General features: G+C 44.0%; 1 protein-coding gene and 1 long non-coding RNA gene across 3 annotated transcripts; one reads left to right on the forward strand and one right to left on the reverse strand.

The window, feature by feature from the left end:
- The first annotated feature begins 506 nt into the window (after positions 1 to 506).
- On the forward strand, positions 507 to 2564 carry LOC309855203. Its single transcript, XR_014306659.1, has 3 exons — positions 507 to 1216; positions 1294 to 1403; positions 2259 to 2564. It is a non-coding gene; the product is annotated as an uncharacterized lncRNA (long non-coding RNA).
- A 9886-nt stretch (positions 2565 to 12450) lies between these two features.
- ING2 (inhibitor of growth family member 2) lies at positions 12451 to 20163 on the reverse strand. Of its 2 annotated transcripts, none has more exons than XM_082715808.1 (2): positions 19511 to 20163; positions 12451 to 14457 (listed from the first exon to the last, which is right to left on the reverse strand). In XM_082715808.1, exons 1-2 carry the CDS (start codon positions 19680 to 19682, stop codon positions 13787 to 13789), a joined length of 843 nt encoding a protein of 280 aa, XP_082571934.1. In that variant the 5' UTR covers positions 19683 to 20163; the 3' UTR covers positions 12451 to 13786. The 2 variants fall into 2 exon arrangements, with proteins under 2 accessions (XP_082571934.1, XP_082571935.1); XM_082715809.1 differs by lacking the exon at positions 19511 to 20163 and adding an exon at positions 18511 to 18738.
- Between the last annotated feature and the right edge of the window lie 44 nt (positions 20164 to 20207).

The following is a 20207-nucleotide window of genomic DNA, read 5'->3' on the forward strand; positions in this document are numbered from 1 at the left end:
GATATGGCTGGAATAGAGTGAACTGAAGGAGAGTGCTAGGAGAAGTCAACACACAGAGCCTGATGAAATGCGGCCTTTTAGGCCACTGTAAAGATTTTGGATTTTACTCTAATTTGGGCATCCACTGAAGGACGTTTAGCAGAGGAGAGACTGCTTTGCTGAATCTCTTTAGCGGCTTTGTTGAAAATACACACATGGGGCACCTGGGTGGCTCAGTGGGTTAAGCCTCTGCCAGCTCAGGTCATGGTCTCAGGGTCCTGCGATCAAGTCCCGAATTGGGCTCTCTGCTCAGCAGGGAGCCTGCTTCCTCCTCTCTCTCTGTCTACTTGTGATCTCTCTGTCAAATAAATAAATAAAATCTTAAAAAAAAAAAAGAAAGAAAATACACATATGGACATGGGTAGAAACAGGAAAATTGGTTGGGAAGTCATTACAACAGTTCTGGCAGAAGTGATTGACGATGGTCTAGATGAGGTAAAGATCAGCAGAGCAGCAAGCCACTTAATATATCTTGAAGGTCACACTGATGGGATTTGCAGACAGATTTGTCTGGGAGTGTAAGAGAACTAAAGGAACCAAGGATGACTCCAAGATTTTTGGCCCAAACAACTGAAAGATGGAACTGCCCTTTACTACAAAGAGAAAGACAAGGAAAGAACAGGCTGGTGGTCACGTCATGGGGGTTGGGGAGTACAAAGACTAAGGGCTAAGGTATTTCATTTGAGATGGCCATCAGACAGGCAAAGGGCAGGAGGGCGGAGGGCTAGGCGAGCTGAGATGTGGGTTGGGTTGATCGTACACATTTGGGAGCCATCCAAGTACACAAGGAGTTTAAAGCCACCAGACAGGCTGAGATTCTGCAGGGAACATTCATCAGTGTCCTTCAGAAGCCTCCGCCTGGGACACTCCAGCCTCGGAGGACAGGAAGAAGGAGCACATTCAGCAAAATAGAATGAGCTGGAACAATGTGTGAGGTCGGCGGGGATGCGCGAGCAAGTGCACTCTGTACCCTGGAGGCCGAGTGAAAAGAGACAAAATGTTTTAAGAAAGAGTGACCATTTGTGTCCAGTGCTGGCATTTGGAACAATAAGGACAGAGAACCAACAATTGAAGTGGACAATGCGAAGCCAGTTTCCTTGGAATGCTGAAGACAAAGCCGTTCTGAAGAGAATGGAAGGGAAGAGAGTCAAGCCCTTTGGGGAGTTTCACCCCACAGGTGAGTGAAAATGGGACACGAGTTGGGGGAGGACGTAGGACTGCTGCTGTCACTATTTTTTCCTTCTTGTTTTTAAGATGGGAAATGCTGCAACATTATATGCCAGTAGGAAGTCCAGTGGAAGGGGCAGGCGGGGGTCATTTGGACCAGAAGGCGTAACCATGGCAGCGTAAGTCCCCATGTGCAGGTGGGTGGGGCTTCTAGAACAGAGAGCCATGCCCTGGAAGGCGATGGAAGGCAGGCAGGCCAAGAGAGCTCAGTTCTGTAGAAAGAGTGGCTGGAGAACTCCAATGAACCTTGTTGTTGCCAGTGAAAAAAGAAGTGAATTAATCCACTTGTGAGTGTAGAGGGTGGAAGCCACTGCACATTTGCAGGGCAGCAAGAGCAGAACAGGGGTCCCCAGATTGAGAAGGGGGCTACAGATTGGAGGAGGTCTGTGAGGCCCCGCTAACCTCCTTCTGGCCCCCCAGGCTGCAGAAGCCAAGTGGGCTGAGCTGGGTGTAGACAGGGTTGAGGGTAAAGAAGCAAAGGAATCGAGAATGTGTGCGAACACTGGAGGTGTGATGGGCCCTGGAGTCTGAGTCAGGTAAAGGGGCCAAAGCCAACCTGAGAAGGTGAGGGAGTGGGAAGGTTCGGCGGGAGGATTTTGGAGGTCCTGGTGCTGAAGGCGAGCTCGAGTCAGAGTAGAGAAAGGAAGGCGCCAGAATGACAGGAGGTGGTGGTCAGAGGGTAGGGTGCTGAAAATCAAGAACGGCCCTTTGGTAGCAGGTGAAGATTCTGGTAATCACAAAGTCTCAGGCTAAAGCAGGATGAAGTATTTGAAGCGAGAGGGGTCAAGGCCAATGGACTGAATGGATTATGTCTGTCAATGATTTCTGGTTTTGCTCTCACATCTACTAAATGTTTTTGGAAAAACCGTGTATCCTCTCAGACACAGAACCTGACCTCTAAAATGTTCCGTCATAAGCTTACATGTGTGCGAAAAATATAAATTCTGGCATATTATCTACATCAGCATTTTATTTATTATTTATTTATTTAGGAAGCTCTATGCTCATTGTGGGGCTGGAAATCAGGACCTCAAGTTCAACAGTCTCCCGCCGGACCGACTGAGCCAGCCAGATGCCCCATACCGCCATTTTAAAATAAAGCCATTATCATTACTCAAAGTCAATGGAATATAAACACTATGCATGTAAAGGCATTAACAGATAAGAGTTTAACACTGTTGGGTGCCTGAGTGGCTCAGTGGGTTAAGCCACTGCCTTCAGCTCAAGTCATGATCTCAGGGTCCTGGGATCGAGTCCTGCATCAGGCTCTCTGCTCAGCAGGGAGCCTGCTTCCCTCTCTCTCTGCCTGCCTCTCTGCCTACTTGTGATCTCTCTCTGTCAAATAAATAAATAAAATCTTTTAAAAAAAATTTAAAAAAAGAGTTTAACACTGTTTTCTCCCTGAAATTACACATCCATTCCACTTCCCCCACAAAATAGTACCCTAATGATGCATTCTTTAGGCTTAAGGATTGCTTGGCTACCCTCTTCTACTTCTTTGCAACAAAAATATGCCTCTACGTTAAAAACTTTCTGAACTGTGAGTATTACGATTACTAGTGCACAACTGCTTAAAACATTATAAGATTGATAATTTATTAAAGATAAGGAAAACTGTGTAAAGCATGACAAAGATCTGCGAGTGCGTTTTATGCACTTTGTGAAAGGTTTCCCAATACCGGTATTTTGGGTGTTCCCCAGGTTCAAATATTCCCCAAAGATTCCCCCAAAACTTAAAAAATTTGAGGCAGCCAAATGAATTGCTCTCTTACCTAGCACGGCCTTCAAGACTATCATGAAACAATGGGAGTAAAAAGCTGGTGCTTTTTCAATGTTTTAGAATTTATGGCACTTCAGCAGTTTGGAAAAAAAACTTGACATGATGTTCCACAGCATGATGGTGGTAGGGAAAGGGCTTTGCTCTTTTTTTTTTCTTTTTTCTTTTCCTTTCCTTTCTCTTTCCCTTTTTTCCTTCTTCCCTCCCTTTCTTTTCTTCCTTTCCTTTCCTTTTTTTCTCTTTCTTTCTTTCTCTCTTTTCTTTCTTTCTTTCTTTCTTTCTTTCTTTCTTTCTTTCTTTCTTTCTTCTTTTCTTCTTCCTTTTCTTTTTTTCTATTCTTTTCTTTTCTTTCTTTCTTTCTTCATGTAAAACGAGCATGATTGTGAAAAGGGAGCAGGGAGATTTTCCTTTTGCCTATCACCCACCCTTGAACTCAATACTTTGTTCACTTCTGAATAAACAAACTATTCTCAAAATAGCTTTACCAAACCCATTTCTAGAGACTGACAGGAAGCCTGTTGCTTCTCAGTATATAGAGGCCAGCCCATCGGTTACTGCTGTATAGGGAGTTACACCCCAGCCCTTCTTTCCCCATAAGCCTCTGTATTCTTGATACCGCTGGTACCACTGTTCAAAGGCCTCAGGGACAAGGCCTTGTACCTTCTTTCTGTCTGTTAGGCAGTACCCATCAGTCAGGTGGAGGAAGGGTTTTAAGCCTTCCTGAATGAATCTGATACAACAAATAACAATATTGTTCAAGTCAGAATTGGTTCTGGTTCCAGGAATAAGGTACTTACCTTATTCTTCATGGCTATTGAGCTTTCCAAAGACCCCAACTAATAACAAGGTGAAACAAAAAGATTTCCTACTCTCTCAACTCAACGGTGCTAGAAATGGTAAATTTGGAACTCTGCCAGTTACTGCCTGAAGTTGTAAGTCTTGGGCAACGGACCACCCCTTTTCTCCAGAGGCTCTGTGCCTTGTACACAATTCAGATTTTGGTTCTATCGACAGAAAGTATTTCCGTACCCTTTCACAGAAATTTTTGACCATGACATTGGTTAAGAAATTCTGCCTTTTCAGTAAATGCATTTTATAGAAACAGATTATATTACTTTGAAATAACAATAAAAATCTCCAAGGACAACAGTTTACTTGATCTTTATAGTTTCTAAAGCCAAAGGGGTATCACGACAGTACATCCTAATAAATGTCAGAGCCCACTGGGAGCACCAAATTTTCCCCAGAGGTCAGTTCTTCCATCATTGACTCAAATGGTAATACTAAAATATGGTTTGGGTTCATATCTTTATTAAAACTTACTCTTTATATTTCCTGCTCTTCCCAGAAACAGGTACAAGATTATTAACAGGGGTCTCTTCTGGAATTTCTCTGATCAAACATGAAAGCTATATAGCTCCTTTGTACCTCAGAAATCTAGGCCAATTTTACCAATCGAGAAACTGAGCACAATACTTTCGAGGTTGAGCTAATAGGGCTACATAACCCAATTACATTTGATGGACAATTCTGACTTGAACAATATTGTTATTTGTTGTATCAGATTCATTCAGGAAGGCTTAAAACCCTTCCTCCACCTGACTGCGGAGTACTGCCTAACAGACAGAAAGAAGGTACAAGGCCTTGTCCCTGAGGCCTTTGAACAATGGTACCAGCGGTATCAAGAATACGGAGGCTTATGGGAAAGAGGGGCTGGGGTGTAACTCCCTATACAACATCCTCACCCGAAATAGGGCAGTAGTCTCAAAAAGTTGGAAAGCCTGCCTACTTCCTCAGAGTACAAAGAGCCATTATGGGCAAAATGTGGCAAGATTTCTCAGGACCTCTAGCATGCATCTCTAAGAGTAGGGGTACCACAGGCCACATACCCCAGCTTTGGGGGACAGAAGAGCATTCCAGGACCCACTGAACACTTTAGGAAACTCTGGATTGGAATATAATGTCCCCGCGAGGCAGACATGTTGGCTGGTCACCACAGGAATGTTCCAGTTCTAGGGTATGCTTTTGCGAATTACTCTTTCTGCCTACCTACATTATCCTGGAATTGTCATATTAATGTCAAAGGTCGGGATGAGGCAAGGCAGTGGGAAAATGGACAAGGACAGCAAGGAAACAAATGACATCTAGTTCCTGTCTGGGAATTATTTACCAATGATTGTGTGCTAACATTCTCTTTCATAGCATAATATTTGGGTTCTTGTTCCCTCAGGAGGATGGTTTTCAGTGGAGCGTGAGGAGTAAAACAAAGATTCGCGTATCTGGTAAAAAACAAAAACAAGCAAACTACCCCAGCAATTTCCCTACCTTAACCTCTCACATAAAGTAGTACCCGGAGCTACTATTTTGCACCTCATGGAGTTAACCACTGGATATGTAAGCAGGCACTACCACCTCTGACCCTTAAAGTGCTTCTTTACAAAAATGCTTTACCAAGATCCTAAACTCACTCTTGTTAGTTTCAAAGGCTCAGTCTTGTTTTCAGATTTTCAAATGACATGAAAATCATGTATAAAAGTTTTAAAATCTCTCAATCCCAGATAATTAAGCATTTGATCTACATTGGAAAGAGAAACCTAATTAATTTCAGATGCATTTTAACAAAGACTTAAAGAAGAAAAAATAACTTACACCCTTCTATATTTTCCTCTCTTAACTAGCATGGAAAGTTTCTTTTCCATTGTGGAATCAGGAAAGTTCTAGATTGTCTGTTTTACTAAACTGCACTTCACATTCAGCCAGAATTTCTCCAAAATAACACTAAACTGATGGAGATGTAGAAAACTTTCAGTGTGATACTCAAGCATCATAAATTCAAAGCCAAAGCTACTATAAACATTTTGTAGTCAAAGCTGAGTAACTTTTCAGTCACTATTTTGCTACAGTGTATATAATCTCTTTTTTTAATCTGTGAGAACTGATTTTTTTCAAGTTGGTGAGAAATGCAAATTTATAACCAAAAAGCAAAATGCACCGTAAAGATCAGAGGGAGAAATTTCCGACAGTTGAGGGATTTACCATGTCTCAGGAAGGGCCGGAAGTGCAGTAAAAATCTGTCTTCAAGGCTTGGTAGTGCCAAGTACTACCTAATTCTACATTCCCGATAAGCCTAACAGCAGGTTCTTCTGTCTGTATCCAAACCCTTACTTCCCACTGAGGGCACAATCCCGTATCACGGATCTAAACCCTGAATCTTTGGAGAGCAAACAAGCTGGCTGGCCAAACACCTTTGCTTCTATGTGGGAAGTTTCTAAAATTAATGTACTACATAAACAAAGGACTCTGGTCAAAGTAATTCATTTTTGCTGTTCAAAGCAAGAATGTAACAATACACTGCCATCTGAACAGTCAGAATCAGGAGAGGAAAACCACATATTTAAAAAACCAAAATTGGGGCGACTGGGTGGCTCAGTGGGTTAAGCCTCTGCCTTCAGCTCAGGTCATGATCCCAGGGTTCTGGAATCAAGTCCTGCATCCGGCTCTCGTTTGCTCGGCAGGGAGCCTGCTTGCCTTCCTCTCTCTCTGCCTTTCTCTCTGTCTACTTGTGATCTCTGTCTGTCAAATAAATGAATAAAATCTTAAAAAAATAAAAAACCTAAATCATACATTGCCACTGGAGCACTGGATCCTCTCTTAGAATGTATTTATTTTTAAGCTAGACGCAAATTTGACCAAATGCTTTTCCGGGGCTAGGCAGGCAGTTTTAGAAGCAACGAAAAACAGAACTCATTAAAAGCAGCCACATTTATTTTAAAAAGAACTAGTCTGAGGCCGGTAGAGAGGTAGCAGCCCTCCACACTGGGGCAAAATGGTAGGGCGTCCCGTACATAAACCGGGTGCCAAGTCAAAAGATGAAGATCTCAAATCTTCATTTATGTCGAAAAGGATTGAAGGACGTATCCAAGAAGGCAGGACAAATTTGTATCTAATGCAATTAAAATGAGAAAGACTGCTTTAGTGCGTGTGGGCGCACAAGGCCCAAAACACACTGCAACTCCCCAAATCTCAGGCCTTCGGGGTCAGGACATGTCGGTGTTATCTAATTCATAAGGAAATTTGAAATTTTTTTTTAAGTGAAGATTGCCAAATCAAGAATCCACTAGCCAGTGAGCAGCTGAGGAAGTTACATGGAAAATCTTAAGGATTTTTTCCCCCCAGGCTGTAATGCCGGCCTCAAAAGCAACTACAGACAACCCCACTTGGGACAGCTCTCTCGGCTCACTGAGTAGCGTCGGAGAAGCTGCAGGTTTTTTTATCCTGAGATTAAGAATAAATGAGGTGACCAGAAACTTAGGGGAGTCAGGATAACATCAGTTACTTTAATACTGATGCAGGTAGGGCACCCAGGTGGCTCAGATGGTTGAGTGGTTAAGCGTCTGCCTTCAGTTCAGGTCAACCCAGGGTCCTGGGATGGAGCCCCACGTTGGGCTGCTCGCTAAGCGGGAGCCTGCTTCCCCTCTCTCTCTGCCTGCTGCTCCCCGCCCCCTCCCCATTCGTACTCTCTGTGTGTCAAATAAATTTTTTTTTTAATTTATTTGACAGAGAGCAATCACAAGTAGGTAGGGAGGCAGGCAGAGAGAGAGGGGAAAGCAGGCTCCCTACTGAGCAGAGAGCCCGATGCGATGCGGGGCTCGATCCCAGGACCCTGAGATCATGACCTGAGCCGAAGGCAGAGGCTTTAACCCACTGAACCACCCAGGAGCCCCAATAAATAAAATCTTAAAAAAAAAATACTGATGTGGGTAATGCTGGTCACTATCTTGGTGTTGGCGGCGGCAGCGGCGGAGGGGGGGGCGGTGTTGACAGAAACCTTTATAACGAGGTGGAGTCTCTCTGCATACATGTAGGTACACAGATGCCTTCAAGACCTGTTCATATTTCTGTTTTACACTGATAGTCGAGAAACAGCAGTAGTTAACCTTCTGTTGCTTAAAGTGTTTCCCAGAGAAGGGTGGTAAGGAAGTGCTCAAAATTCTCTTTAAATCCTTTTGATTCCATCACACAGAAAGACTTGACTTGGTGCTTACAATTCTTCACCCTTACCTAATAGTATTCATTAATCACACTTCTTAAAAGGGGAGAACAGTTTTGAGGCCGTTTTCACAGCAATCCTACACAGCTAGAATTTAATAAACACTGCTCTGTTTTCATTATATTTTAAAGTAAATCCCGTCAAATCAATTATCAATTTTCCACTCACCAAAGGGATATGCTTTCTTTAAAAAATAAATCGACCTCAAAAGTGAGTTGTTTTAAAGAGTTTTGAGTAAGTAACACTTTCAAATATAAAATTAGAATGGGGTGTGGACATGGCGAAAATCCATCAAGATCACTCTAGTTTCTGAAACTTAAAAAACCCTGTTTGAAAGTCCCGTTACCGCGTACGTGAACTAAACACCGTTATCTCATAAACTCAACAATTAGTAGGTTTGTGACCCGGAGAACTCTTTCCTAAGAATGCTAAGGGATGTGAATAATAATAACCATGTTTTTGGCATAACTGGATCTTAAATCACTCGTCTTACAGCTGAACAAACTGCAGGCCAAGGAGGACACGCCAGCCAGCCGAGACCCCAGAGAAATCCGTGTCTCTGGAATCCTCAGACAGGGTACTGTACTGCCTTCACATATAGGATATGATAAAGGAGCTCTGGTCTCTGTAATTGATGTATAGGTTAGGCAACACAGTGAGGGTAATTTCAAGATAACTTACACTTTACTCAAAATAGATTTTCAATGACATCAGACTATGAGCACTTGATTCGGAAGGGCTGAAGGATGGTCTGGCTTACTTCTCCCCCCACTGCTCCTTGAAGACAGGCTCTTCTCCATTTCGGGTGGAAGGGAATGAGGACAGATCCCTCCAAGGAAGCCACCCACTGGGCATATAAAAAGGACAGGGGAGCTGTTTTTTCCAGCTCCCTGTAGGGATATTTTGAAATTTGGTCTCTTTGCTTGCATCCAGGCAACAAGTTATGACCAAAGACTCCAGCCGACCCACAGTTCTGACTGCACTTCCCGGTCCACTCTCCCACTGTCCTCAGGGATGTTTCCAACACCCCTTCCCCTCTTCCCCATCTCAGGCCTTCATGGGGAAAGTGGCAGCTGTTAAAAGAAAATCTCATTTTGCCCAATACCAAATCTAGGGAGCTACCTGCATTCACACATGTTCACTTCCAGAACCCAAGCTCCCAGGTTACAAAGATTCGGGTCCTGTCTTGATCCCTGTTTTACTCCCGAGGACCTAAAACAGTGCCTTGTAAGTAATCGGGGTACAGTAAGTATTTCCATAAATGAGTTAAAACAGCATCTTCCTTCTTGACACAGGGACCGGGACTGTCCCTGTGCCTACCTGAGATGAAGCTTTCATGAGTCCAAGTTCTCAATCCTTCCCGCCTGCCCAGTCAGGTTTCAGGTGTGCACTAAGCCACTTCTCTTGACAGCATGTATGTGTCCCCTTCTAATGGAATATTCCAATCTGTGTATGACCATGCTGCCTGGTCTCCTTGAGTTAAAATCCTCCCTTAGCTCACCCACTCAGCTCTGTCCACACTCCACTTTACATCAAAACATGAGTTGTCTGCAACTGCGGATTCTGCTTCTGTCCCCTTCTGCTCACAGCCCACTCCAAGCCATTCTTCATCCCCAAATTCCGAGCCTGTTAACTCCAAAAATCCCCCAACCTAGTGGCTAACTCAGCCCTCACCTTATTTGATCAGCACTTGAATGGCCATTCCCTTCTCGAAAAGCGGCACTTCTGTTGTGGTGTGCCACATTATTCTGCTTTATCTGAGAGATCTGGAAGTTTCTTTTGCTGGCTCCCCCTTCCAAATGCTGGAGGGTCCCAGGGCCCACCCCACCCTCTTCTGGAACGACAGGGTTGCGCCTCAGACCGTGGGTCCCTGAGCCAGCAGCATCAGCCTGGCTGAAGAGCTTGTTAGGAATGTAGCATCTCAGGTCCCACACCAGACCTACCGAATCTGAATCTGCATCTTAGCAAAAACAGGTGACTCTGAGGTACATTAAAATTTGAGAGGCACTTATCTGTTTACAAGTGATTTCAGTCACGTGGCTTTAAACTCTTATTCATTGGCTAATTCCCAAATGTTTGGCTTCTGGCCCCTTCCTCAATTCCATGCTGCATCCCATGAGAAATCCCGTATCTCAAACCCAAAGGCAATCAGAAATCTTGAATTGTCCCCTCCAGCCTAAAAACCTAAGGTTACCCTTATCATCTCTTTGCTTTCAAATCGCTAGGCCAAAATCCTCCCACTGGCAAGATCTTGAAGACATAAACAGAGTCCTACCACTGGCCACCATTTCCGCTGCTTCTGCCCTGGTCTAAGCTACCAATATCTCTGGGGCAAAGACTTCTAAGAGAGTCTCCTGATACTCCCTGTTTTCACCAAGACTCTCTATGACACATTTTGCATGCAGCATGATATTGTGATCTTAAAAGAAGTCTTCAATATAAACTCAAATATAAACTCTTCAATATAAACCCTTCTGGAATTTACTACCATGGATTTCAAGAGTCATGCTTTTCTAGTGCCTTCCACAGCGTCAAGTTCTCTCGTCAAACCGACAAGCTTGTTTTACTCTTTTCCCTTAAATCTTTGCTTTCCTCACTTCCTTATTTCCCTCTGGTACAGCTCAAAGATCACCTCCTTCAAGACTTTCTTTAATCACCATAATTAAGAATGACCTACCTTCCCATCCATTTTGTTACTCTGCTTTACTCCCCTCTAATAGTTACCTAATGTTACCTACTCTGACTCCCCATAGAACGTCTGATGCGTGAGCAAGGACTTTTTCTTGTGAAACCGCCACTGGTTAGAATGGTGCCACAGCACACAAGGAAAACTCAAGTGTTGAGTCTTCAAGTGTTGGCAGACCACTGGGGACAAGGGACAACTTCTTGTGCATGTTGTTCTAGGGCTAGAGAGTCATAAATCTGGATGTAGAAGGGCACCTGGGTGGCTCAGTGGGTTAAAGCCTCTGCCTTCGGCTCAGGTCATGAAATTGGGGTCCTGGGATCGAGCCCCGAGTTGGGCTCTCTGCTCAGCAGGGAGCCTGCTTCCCTGCCTGCTTGTGATCTCTGTCTGTCAAATGAATAATAATAATTAAAAAAAAAAAATTTAAAAAAATCTGGATGTAGAGAAGCCACCTAGTTTTCAAGAGGCTCAAATTTTCCTAATATGGCAGTTCTAAAAAAACATTTCTGTAGATTAGAATCACCTGGGGATTTAAAAAAAATTCTAATGTTTCAGCCACATTCCAAATGAATTAGACCACAATTGCTGGGTATGGGACATAAGTATCTGCATTTCTTGAAGCTTTTGCGGTAATTCTAATAGGAGACAAGTTTAGGAGCCACTGGTTTATAGCATGAGTTGGTAATCACAGTATGAGATGGTATATGAAATCCAGAACACTTAACAAAGAAATCCTAGGGGCGCCTCAGTGGCTCAGTGGGTTAAGCCTCTCCCTTCAGCTCAGGTCACGATCTCAGGGTCCTGGGATCGAGCCCTGCATCGGGCTCTTTGCTCAGCCAGGAGTCTGCTTCCCGCTCTCTCTCTGCCTGCCTCTCTGCTCCTTGTGATCTCTTTCTCTCTGTCAAATAATAAAATCTTTAAAAAAAGAAAGAAATCCTAGTCAAAATCTTATGCAAACTTAAGACTTCTATTTCCCATGTGATATAGAAAACAAAAAAATTCATAAAACTAAAACTGTCTCAAACATTAGGTCTTAAAAAGAGCACATTTTCCAAGGTTTTCCTATCAAGACTAATCCAAATTTGGGTACTTCTGTTACAAAGTTTTTTGTTTGTTTTGTTTTTTCCTCACATACTGAGGGAAATTTAATGTATGAAGAAGTGTTGACTTCTACATAGTCACATGTGAAAGCTTTCAGAGACTGTGAACATACAGATATTTTTAATGGTGTCAGGTAAATAGCTCTATCCTGGTAACGAGGATATAATCACTAAGACAAAAAGCTGTATTCTCAAGAGGGAAAACAATTTTTTTCACAACTATGTTACAATAAAATAAATTCTTCATCATGCTGTCTGAGATTTCTCGCTCAAGAAGCAACATAACCAACAACGGGTTCCAGTCATCAAGCAAAACATCCTTAGGACAGAAGTTAATCAAATATTGTGCATGTGCCTGTCTCAAAGGTCACCTTTAAACTGTATTCCTGCCTCAGAATGAAGAACAAAATTAACAAGAAAGAAAAACAAGTCATTTGATTATTAAAACCCCACTGTAGTGCAAATACTATAGATTTCAAAAGAACCTTGGAGATTCTTAGGCCAACCTCATGTTACAGATGAATAATCTGACCCCCAGAGGTGAAATAACGTGCCTAAAAGTCACACAGAGAGCTAGAAGAGAAAAAAAAAAATTTTTTTTTTTTCCAAACAAGCAGACAGAATTTTTCACATGTTAATCAAAAAGAATCAAGATCATCAGATTAGGGAGAAATGAGGAATAAAAAGTATGTTACACACAGATTTAAAGGACTAGTTAATCTGATGCCCCCTCCCCAAACCAAAAAAATTCTCCGAACAGATGTTCATATATCCATCAATACGCTTATCCTTAAAATAGCAGAATCTTGGAAAATTCAATTTACAAATACATTATTCATTGCATTGTTATCATGAAATTAGTTCATTAAACATGAAAACATCAAACAGCACCAATACCAGAAAGTTAAAGTGAATACACTATTACTTAAAATAATATAGAATCACTGATTGGGACAGAAATCAACTATAGCCACTAGAAAACCATCTGAACTCCTGTTTGACATAAAGGCAGTATTTAAAGACTCGTGTGTGCCCTTTTGCCCACTGACGGGCCTGTGGTCAGGCATCACAGCAGCGGGTCATTGGAAAATGTTGTTAAATAAGATACCTTTTTTGAATTGCTCAGCCTTGAACCATGATACTACATAACCCCGAATTTTCCACTAGAAGCCAATGGCACCATTCTTGAGATCCTAACTATGCTTACCTGTCCCAATTAGAACAAAACAAAACTCCCTTATTAAGCACTAGATGAAATGTCCCTAGGAGGCAGCAGCAAGGCATTTACAAACGGGCTACTGACAGTGTATCAAAATGCTACTAAGGAAAATACAGCAGCAAATACTCTAGTAAGAGCACAGTATTCCACATGGAATCCCAAATTACTCTTATCTCTAGCTCCTTGGACTCCTGGAAGACTAGAGATGAACATGTGTGAGTGTATAAATGGGGCTAGGGAGAAAGAAGCTCTACATGTAGTGTTCGTATTTAAATTACCGATAATCTGAAGGTTTCCAGAGAACTCCAACTGTACCTACGTTGTTTAAAGCCCAGAGAACTAAAATGTGCGCAACACTTTGGTGTTTACCCAAAAAACAGCACTGTAGTTTTAAATGAAAGTGAAAACAGGCCTGGTTTGTGAAGCTTTTATGATGTCCACACCACGCTCTCCCTACTCCCTGCTCCTTTCTTCAGGTGATCTAAAGCCTACCTGGTTTAAAATATTTGGTAATTCAGTGCAGAAAATTAAGGTCACAGACAAAGTACAACAACTTTTAATACACCATTAATACTAATGATTAAAAATTATTGCATAGTCTTATGCATTTACCCTAAAACATTTTCCGAAAGTAAATTCTGAAAGAATTATATAAAAGACAAATAACCTTTTAAAATGTGGATGGCATTTACTACCTCGATCTTCTATCCTTTTTTGCCTTGTCAGTACTTCTGTCCATTGTTTTCTCATTATCTCCCCTGCACTTTGGGCAATACCACTTCCCCTTTGGTTTATAGGTAAGCGAAACACACGAAAAGTGAAACCATTCAATTGGACACTGTTCATTGTCACATCCGATCATTTCCCCGTAAGACACTTGGTTACATAAACAGTATGTAGGTTCATTGGGATCTATTGCAAACTCAACAGGCGATGCTTCCCTTTCCTGCTTGGCCTTGGAGCGTTTCTTTTTCTTGGCTGACTTGGATTTCTTTTCTTTAGGTGGCTGATCGTCACAGTCTTCAATCCCATTCGTCATGTGACATAAATCACGGCTTTCACTGGTTCGCTGTCTGCGGGGTCTTCTTGAAGATCTTTCCGGTTGGCTGGAATCCATCTTCGCCTTATCCGAGGCCCGTTCACCTTCAGCAGGATCTTGAAAACACTGTGAATGCAACTCCATTTGCCTTGCCCGATTTTCCACCAGTTCGAGCATCTGTGTGACAATCTGAATTTTCTCATCTCCCAATTCTTGACTATTGATTAATGCTCTCTGGAGATGCTGCTGTAGGCGTTTTTTCTGGTTTGAATCATCTTCTTTCTTATATTTTTCATAGACATCATCAATTTCCTTTAATGTTTCTAAAAACGTAAGAGAAAAATCAGAACATTTGTGCATTAGCACATATAATATTTTTTAAGCTAGCTATCTTTCACAGAACTGGTAAAGTTGAATGAACTCAAATCATAAAATCACACTCCTCTTGGTATATATACACTGAAAAACATTATTTCCCACAGAAAGATCATATGTCATCCAATATGAAAATATATTTAGAAATAAACTAATAAGAATACAAAGCTTTCTTTTTTAAAATTTTTAATTTTTTTACAAAGCTTTCTAATACTCATGAATCTGTATTAAAAAGAGATGTGGCTGGCTCAGGTGGTAGAACATATGACTCTTGATCGCAGGATCATGAATTCAAGCCCACACTGGGCATTGAGCTTACTTAAAAAAAAAAAAAAAAAAAAAAAATTGGGGGTGGGTGTCTGCGTGGCTTAGTTGGTGGAGCATCTGCCTTGGGCTCCGGTCATGATCCCAGGGTCCTGGGACTGAGCCCCGCATTGGGCTCCTTGTTGGGATGGGCGGGGGGGGAGCCTACTTCTCCATTTCTCTCTGCCTGCAGCTCCCTCTGCTTGTGCTATCTCTGTCAAGTACAGACAAAATGTTTAAAAAAAAATTTTTTTAAGGATAAGAAGAGATGTGTGTACTAATTAGTACTCAAAATATTTTACACGGACAAGAACACTGTATGCACTTTATAGTCTACCTCGCAAAGTTACTTATTACTTCATTTGAACTTCAAAACAGCACGGTGATAAAACTGACATGCCAGACTTCAACTGTAAAACTTAGAGAGGTTCTAAAAGTAGGCTATAGATGCCTATCCAACTGTGTTTACAGGACTTACAGTTCAATCGATGACTTGCTACATGACTCAAGAGAGACATTGCACCTTGACTTTCATATCATACCCCTGGACTCTTGAACAAAGCAGACACAGGTAACTCTTCCCACCATATTAGTCTTACTAGCTCGTTTATTTTATCATATGGGAGATTCTGAAAACCAAACTATTTCCAGGTTAGGTTTAGGTTCAGATTCTGGCATCAACTGACGAAGCTACTAACAAAATTACGGTAAGGTCAGCATCGGGTCACTCTGCTTTTGCAGAGAACTCAGCAGTTGGTTTTAAGCTTTCTGAACTGCTGATTTGGGTATTGTATAGCATCTGGGACACATTTAAATCAATTAAAAATGTCTGAGTCACTAGACAGTATACAATAATCTGAAAATATAGTTCCAGATGTCACCAAAAATTAATGTAAGATCAGTTTTTTATTCAAGTCTGTTCTATTTCTTGTCATTATGAGATATAAAGCTATCTAACAGAACTGTCTTACTAAAGGTGGAGAGGCAAAAATTAACTCCAATTTATCACACCACATGACATATCACTGTTTTATGTTCTCATAGTACTACCAGCACGTGGCACACCATCATTCTACTTTCCAATATTATTACTCTAATGATAACAGAAGAAATGTTAGACAAGTAAAATGCATACACTAGGGCTATCTCCAAGAATTGTTAACACAAAGCAGGTCTTCAACACAATTCTTATGAATTAATTCCTCCCTAGAAATTATAAGTACTCACATGTGATGGACAACTGCTTAACCTGGGATACAGGACAAAGTGCCAACACATTTGAGCGTACGCATACCTGCACAGCATAGGCAGAGAGGCAGGCAGAGAGAGAGGGTTGGGGGAAGCAGGCTCCCTGCTGAGCACAAAGCCCAATGTGGGTTTCGATCCCAGAACCCTGAGATCATGACCTGAGCTGAAGGCAGAGGCTTAACCCACTGAGTCACCCAGGCACCCTGCAGAGCATATTTTAAAACAAAGTTCATATCTAGTCCATTGGCCAGCTGGGCATATAAGTGGTTTTCTTAAGAATATAATTTTTCCCCAGGAAAAATAATTTTGAATTTTCCCCTCAGCCACAAAACTTGAGAATTAAAATATAAAGGTAAACCTCATTTTAAATATTCTGTCCCTAACTATCATGAGTTAGATGCTAGTACATCATAGAGGCACACTGATACTACCTGTGAGAAGAATTCATATTTCTAAGACTCCTTAATTACAAAGTGAAAGAAAAAAGGAAACCAACACTTACTAAGCACTTTTATTCGATAAAGATTTTCTCTTTTAATCCCCAAGGCAACCCCACGAGGAAGCTATCACTTCTATACATGAAGATAATGAAGTTCAAGAGGTAACAGCCCCAGACTCTGAACTCTGCCAGATAGGTATGTCTGGCTCCGCTGCTGAAGCACTTTCTACTAAGCTACATGGAAGGCACTTGAAAATAAATATTAATTTTTAGTTCAATGGTTATTTACCCAAGAGATTATGAACAAGAATATCAAAACAAAAACTGAGGTTCTCCAATAACCATATCCCATAGTAAATATTTCTTTCAATTGTGAAACTATTGTCTTCATTTCTTTAGTTTTAAAGTTTTTAAGGTTACTTTTAGTGATTCTTCAGTAATTTCTTAAAGCGTCTCAAATACGCAGGAGAGAAACTGTTTTGATTTCTCGTATAACTTGTATCACTAAATACTGCAGTAAATATTAAATCCAAAAACAGAAAATACTTAAGAACTAGCAAAGAAATAAAAAAGCATATGAGGGCGCCTGGGTGGCTCAGTGGGTTAAGCCGCTGCCTTCGGCTCAGGTCATGATCTCAGGGTCCTGGGATCGAGTCCCACATCCGGCTCTCTGCTCAGCAGGGAGCCTGCTTCCCTCTCTCTCTCTCTGCCTGCCTGTCTACTGTGATCTCTCTCTGTCAAATAAATATATAAAATCTTAAAAAAAAAAAAAGAAAAGAAAAAAAAAGCATATGAAATCTGAACCAAGAACACACGAGTACATAAAGCTAAATTCTCCATGTGGAGCTTAGTAAGTAAGCATGGGCACAGACTGAAAACTAGATCCTTCTTTTATATTAATCTAGAAACTAACCAAGCTTAATGGAGCTGAAAATGTTTACAATCTCTCAGTCTTTTAAAGCTTAATATTGTTTCTCCTGTTACTAGATTTACTTGGGACAATTCTAGATGGTAAAAATGGCAGACTTCCCTGTAACCGATTTTCTCTCCCAGATTCAAATGAAAATAGCTTAACTCTGTAAAGGCAAATACATGTCTTTCACGAAATGTAAACCATGCAAGCTTTACAAACTTCACAGTTACTATCTGGAAAACTAAACATGTTCGATATACAGCACATGTGCATCATTTTTAGGCTACAATTCATGTATGTGTTCCAGGTCTGTAGAAAATACCTTTGGAGAGATTTTACTAAATAAGTTTTTATAAAAAGTTAATAGTTAAAAAAAAAAAAAGATGTGCACATGAAGTAGCCAGGCTACTTGCCCACCCCATCAAACAAGTCAGTTAAACTCTTGCAAACTTTAACTTGTCTGTAAAATATGTTTTTACTTCATAGAATTATTGAGAGATAATCTCTGGACCTGGCACACCGCGATGACACACAGTAAGTAATCACTATTTAATTCTCTTTCCCTCGAACAGAGATCAGTCCTATCAACCACCCCACCATCTGGGTTCGGAAGGCAGAAATAAACTACAGATTCGAAAACACAGACACTTAACTACTCGAACACGCTACAGGCCAGAAGATATCACCCCAGAAGTGGGTTCCCTGGAGACCACATCATAAGATGAGTGACGGGTCTAGAAAAACAGAGAATGGGATCCGAAAAGCTATCTTTTGAAAGTCCGAGCGGCTGTTTCCACATTCGGTCCACGGTCTACGCCTTCATCAGGCTTATTAAACGCAAAACCGTTACACTGAAATTTCTCCCCTCCCAGTGGCACCAGAAAGGCCCACCGACAGTGGATGATGAATGAAACCCTCTGTAGGAAAGCCTGATTCCCTGTCTTGGATTTCTCGGGGCGGACCACAAAGGGTGGTTTTGGCCTCGTCACTCAAACTCGGCGAAGGAGGGACCCACGGGTTAAAGGACGCCAGGCGGTTGCCCAGTCAACCACCCACTTCCACCCGGAGCCCGGAAGTGACGCAAGGCCCGGAACCTACGAGGTGCTAGGGTCAGCGGTGGTCCTCGTAGCTGAGCGTTTCTTCGTCCTGACTGAATGGCGGAGAAAGGGTCGAAAAACATGTCCCAAACCTCAACACTGACTCTGTTAGGCACGAACTAACGCTCCGCAAGCATCCGACGCCTTCCCCGCAGCCAGCTCCGCCCAAACCTTCCGGCCACCAGCCATTTCCGAGGCGGGCGGGAGCGCGCCCGTCCGCGCCCCTCCCACGTTCTACGTCACTCCCCAGGCCCCGCCCCCGGGGACAGGAGGCCCTCCCCGCCACACACACACACCCCTCTTCCTTTCCCCGCGGGGACCCCTCCCCTTTTAACCATTTGACTGATGGCGCTGGGGAAAGGCTGCGGCCCGGAACTTTCCCCGGGGCGGGAGGAGGGAACGTACTCTGTTCCCGAGCCGGGAGCCGGAGAGCCGAGGGAGGGACCTCCCCGAGTCCGCCTTCGCGGCCCTCTCCGGCCCCCACCCCCCCGCACGTTCCAATGCATCTCCTCTCGGGGTGCGGGCCGGAGAGGGGAGTGGGGGGAAAGCCGGGCCCCGGAGACCAGCGGGAGCCCGGCTGCGGCCGGCCGCTCACTCCCTACAGCCTCCCGCCCGCTGCACGCTGCCTCGCCGGGGCAGAAGGGTCTGCGGCACGGGGCAGGCAAGCGCCGGAACAAACGCTGCTTAAAATGGCTGATTCCTCTCCACACCAGCTGCAGCCGCTGGGTCTGCAGCGGGGGCTGACGAGCGGCCCCCACCCCCACCCGTGATACCCCACAGAAGTCCTCGCCGACCGCAGCGGGGGAAGGGAGGGCCGCGAACCCGGTCTCCGGCCCCCCTCCTCCGTCCCACACACCAGACCCCCTCCGTGCACTCGGGGAGCCTGTCAGCGGAGAAATGTAAAGTGGCACTTCCCAGGGCAGGCTCCGAGCGACAGTGCGCGGAGGCCGGCGAATCCGACTGAGGGGAGGACCCGCACGGGCAGCCCCGCGGCCCCCTACCTTGATATTTGTTGTCCAGCTCGCGGAGCACAGACACGTTCCTCTGCATGTCGTGGGGCAGCGACTCCACACACTCGAGGTAGTCCTGCACGTAGCAGGTGAGGAGCCGGCTCCGCTCCCCGGTCAGGAGCGCGGCCGACGAGTACAGTTGCTGCTGCTGCTGCCCTAACATCCTGCCGCCGCTGCTGCTCCTCGCCGCCGCCGCCGCCGCCGCCTCCGCATCCAGCAGCCACACATGCAACAGCCGCGGCCGCCGCGGCTCCTCCGCTCGGCAGCCCGGCGCCGCGGGGACACCGGCAGCCGCTCAAGAGGGCACAGCCGAGTCCCCCGATCTCCACTCCCCCCAAAAGAAGCCCTCACTCCCCGCCCCCGCGGTAACAAGCCCAGGGGCGGGGCGAGATCAGGGCTCCCTCCTTTTTCCCCTCCCTCCCCAAGACTAGAGCAGCGGGGATCCCCCGGCGGACCTGGCGCCGGGGTCCCGGGCGTTGACACTTCCTGTCCCCCTCGGAGTCCCCAGATGCTACCAGTGCCGTCACGTAGCACGGATCCCCATGACAAGCCCCTCGCTGCCCGCTTTCCTCCCAATCACCCTCGGTGCCTGTCGGAGAGTCTCTCACTGGACTGCCCCCGCCCCTTCGCCTGCGGCCGCCTCTGCGCCTGCGCAGGACTTACTCCTAATAAGGCCGAGGGCCCGCCC

This window comes from Mustela nivalis (genome assembly GCF_964662115.1).
Source record: "Mustela nivalis genome assembly, chromosome: 20".
Taxonomy (NCBI): Eukaryota; Metazoa; Chordata; class Mammalia; order Carnivora; family Mustelidae; genus Mustela; species Mustela nivalis.

What these genes read in the sequence shown, in the direction of transcription:
- ING2 (XM_082715808.1), bottom strand. Translation starts at nt 19,682, where the DNA reads ATGTTAGGGCAGCAGCAGCAGCAACTGTACTCGTCGGCCGCGCTCCTG. An exon ending in GCTGGACAACAAATATCAAG is followed by an intron (nt 14,458 to 19,510) that starts GTAGGGGGCCGC and finishes TTACGTTTTTAG; the next exon opens with AAACATTAAAGGAAATTGAT.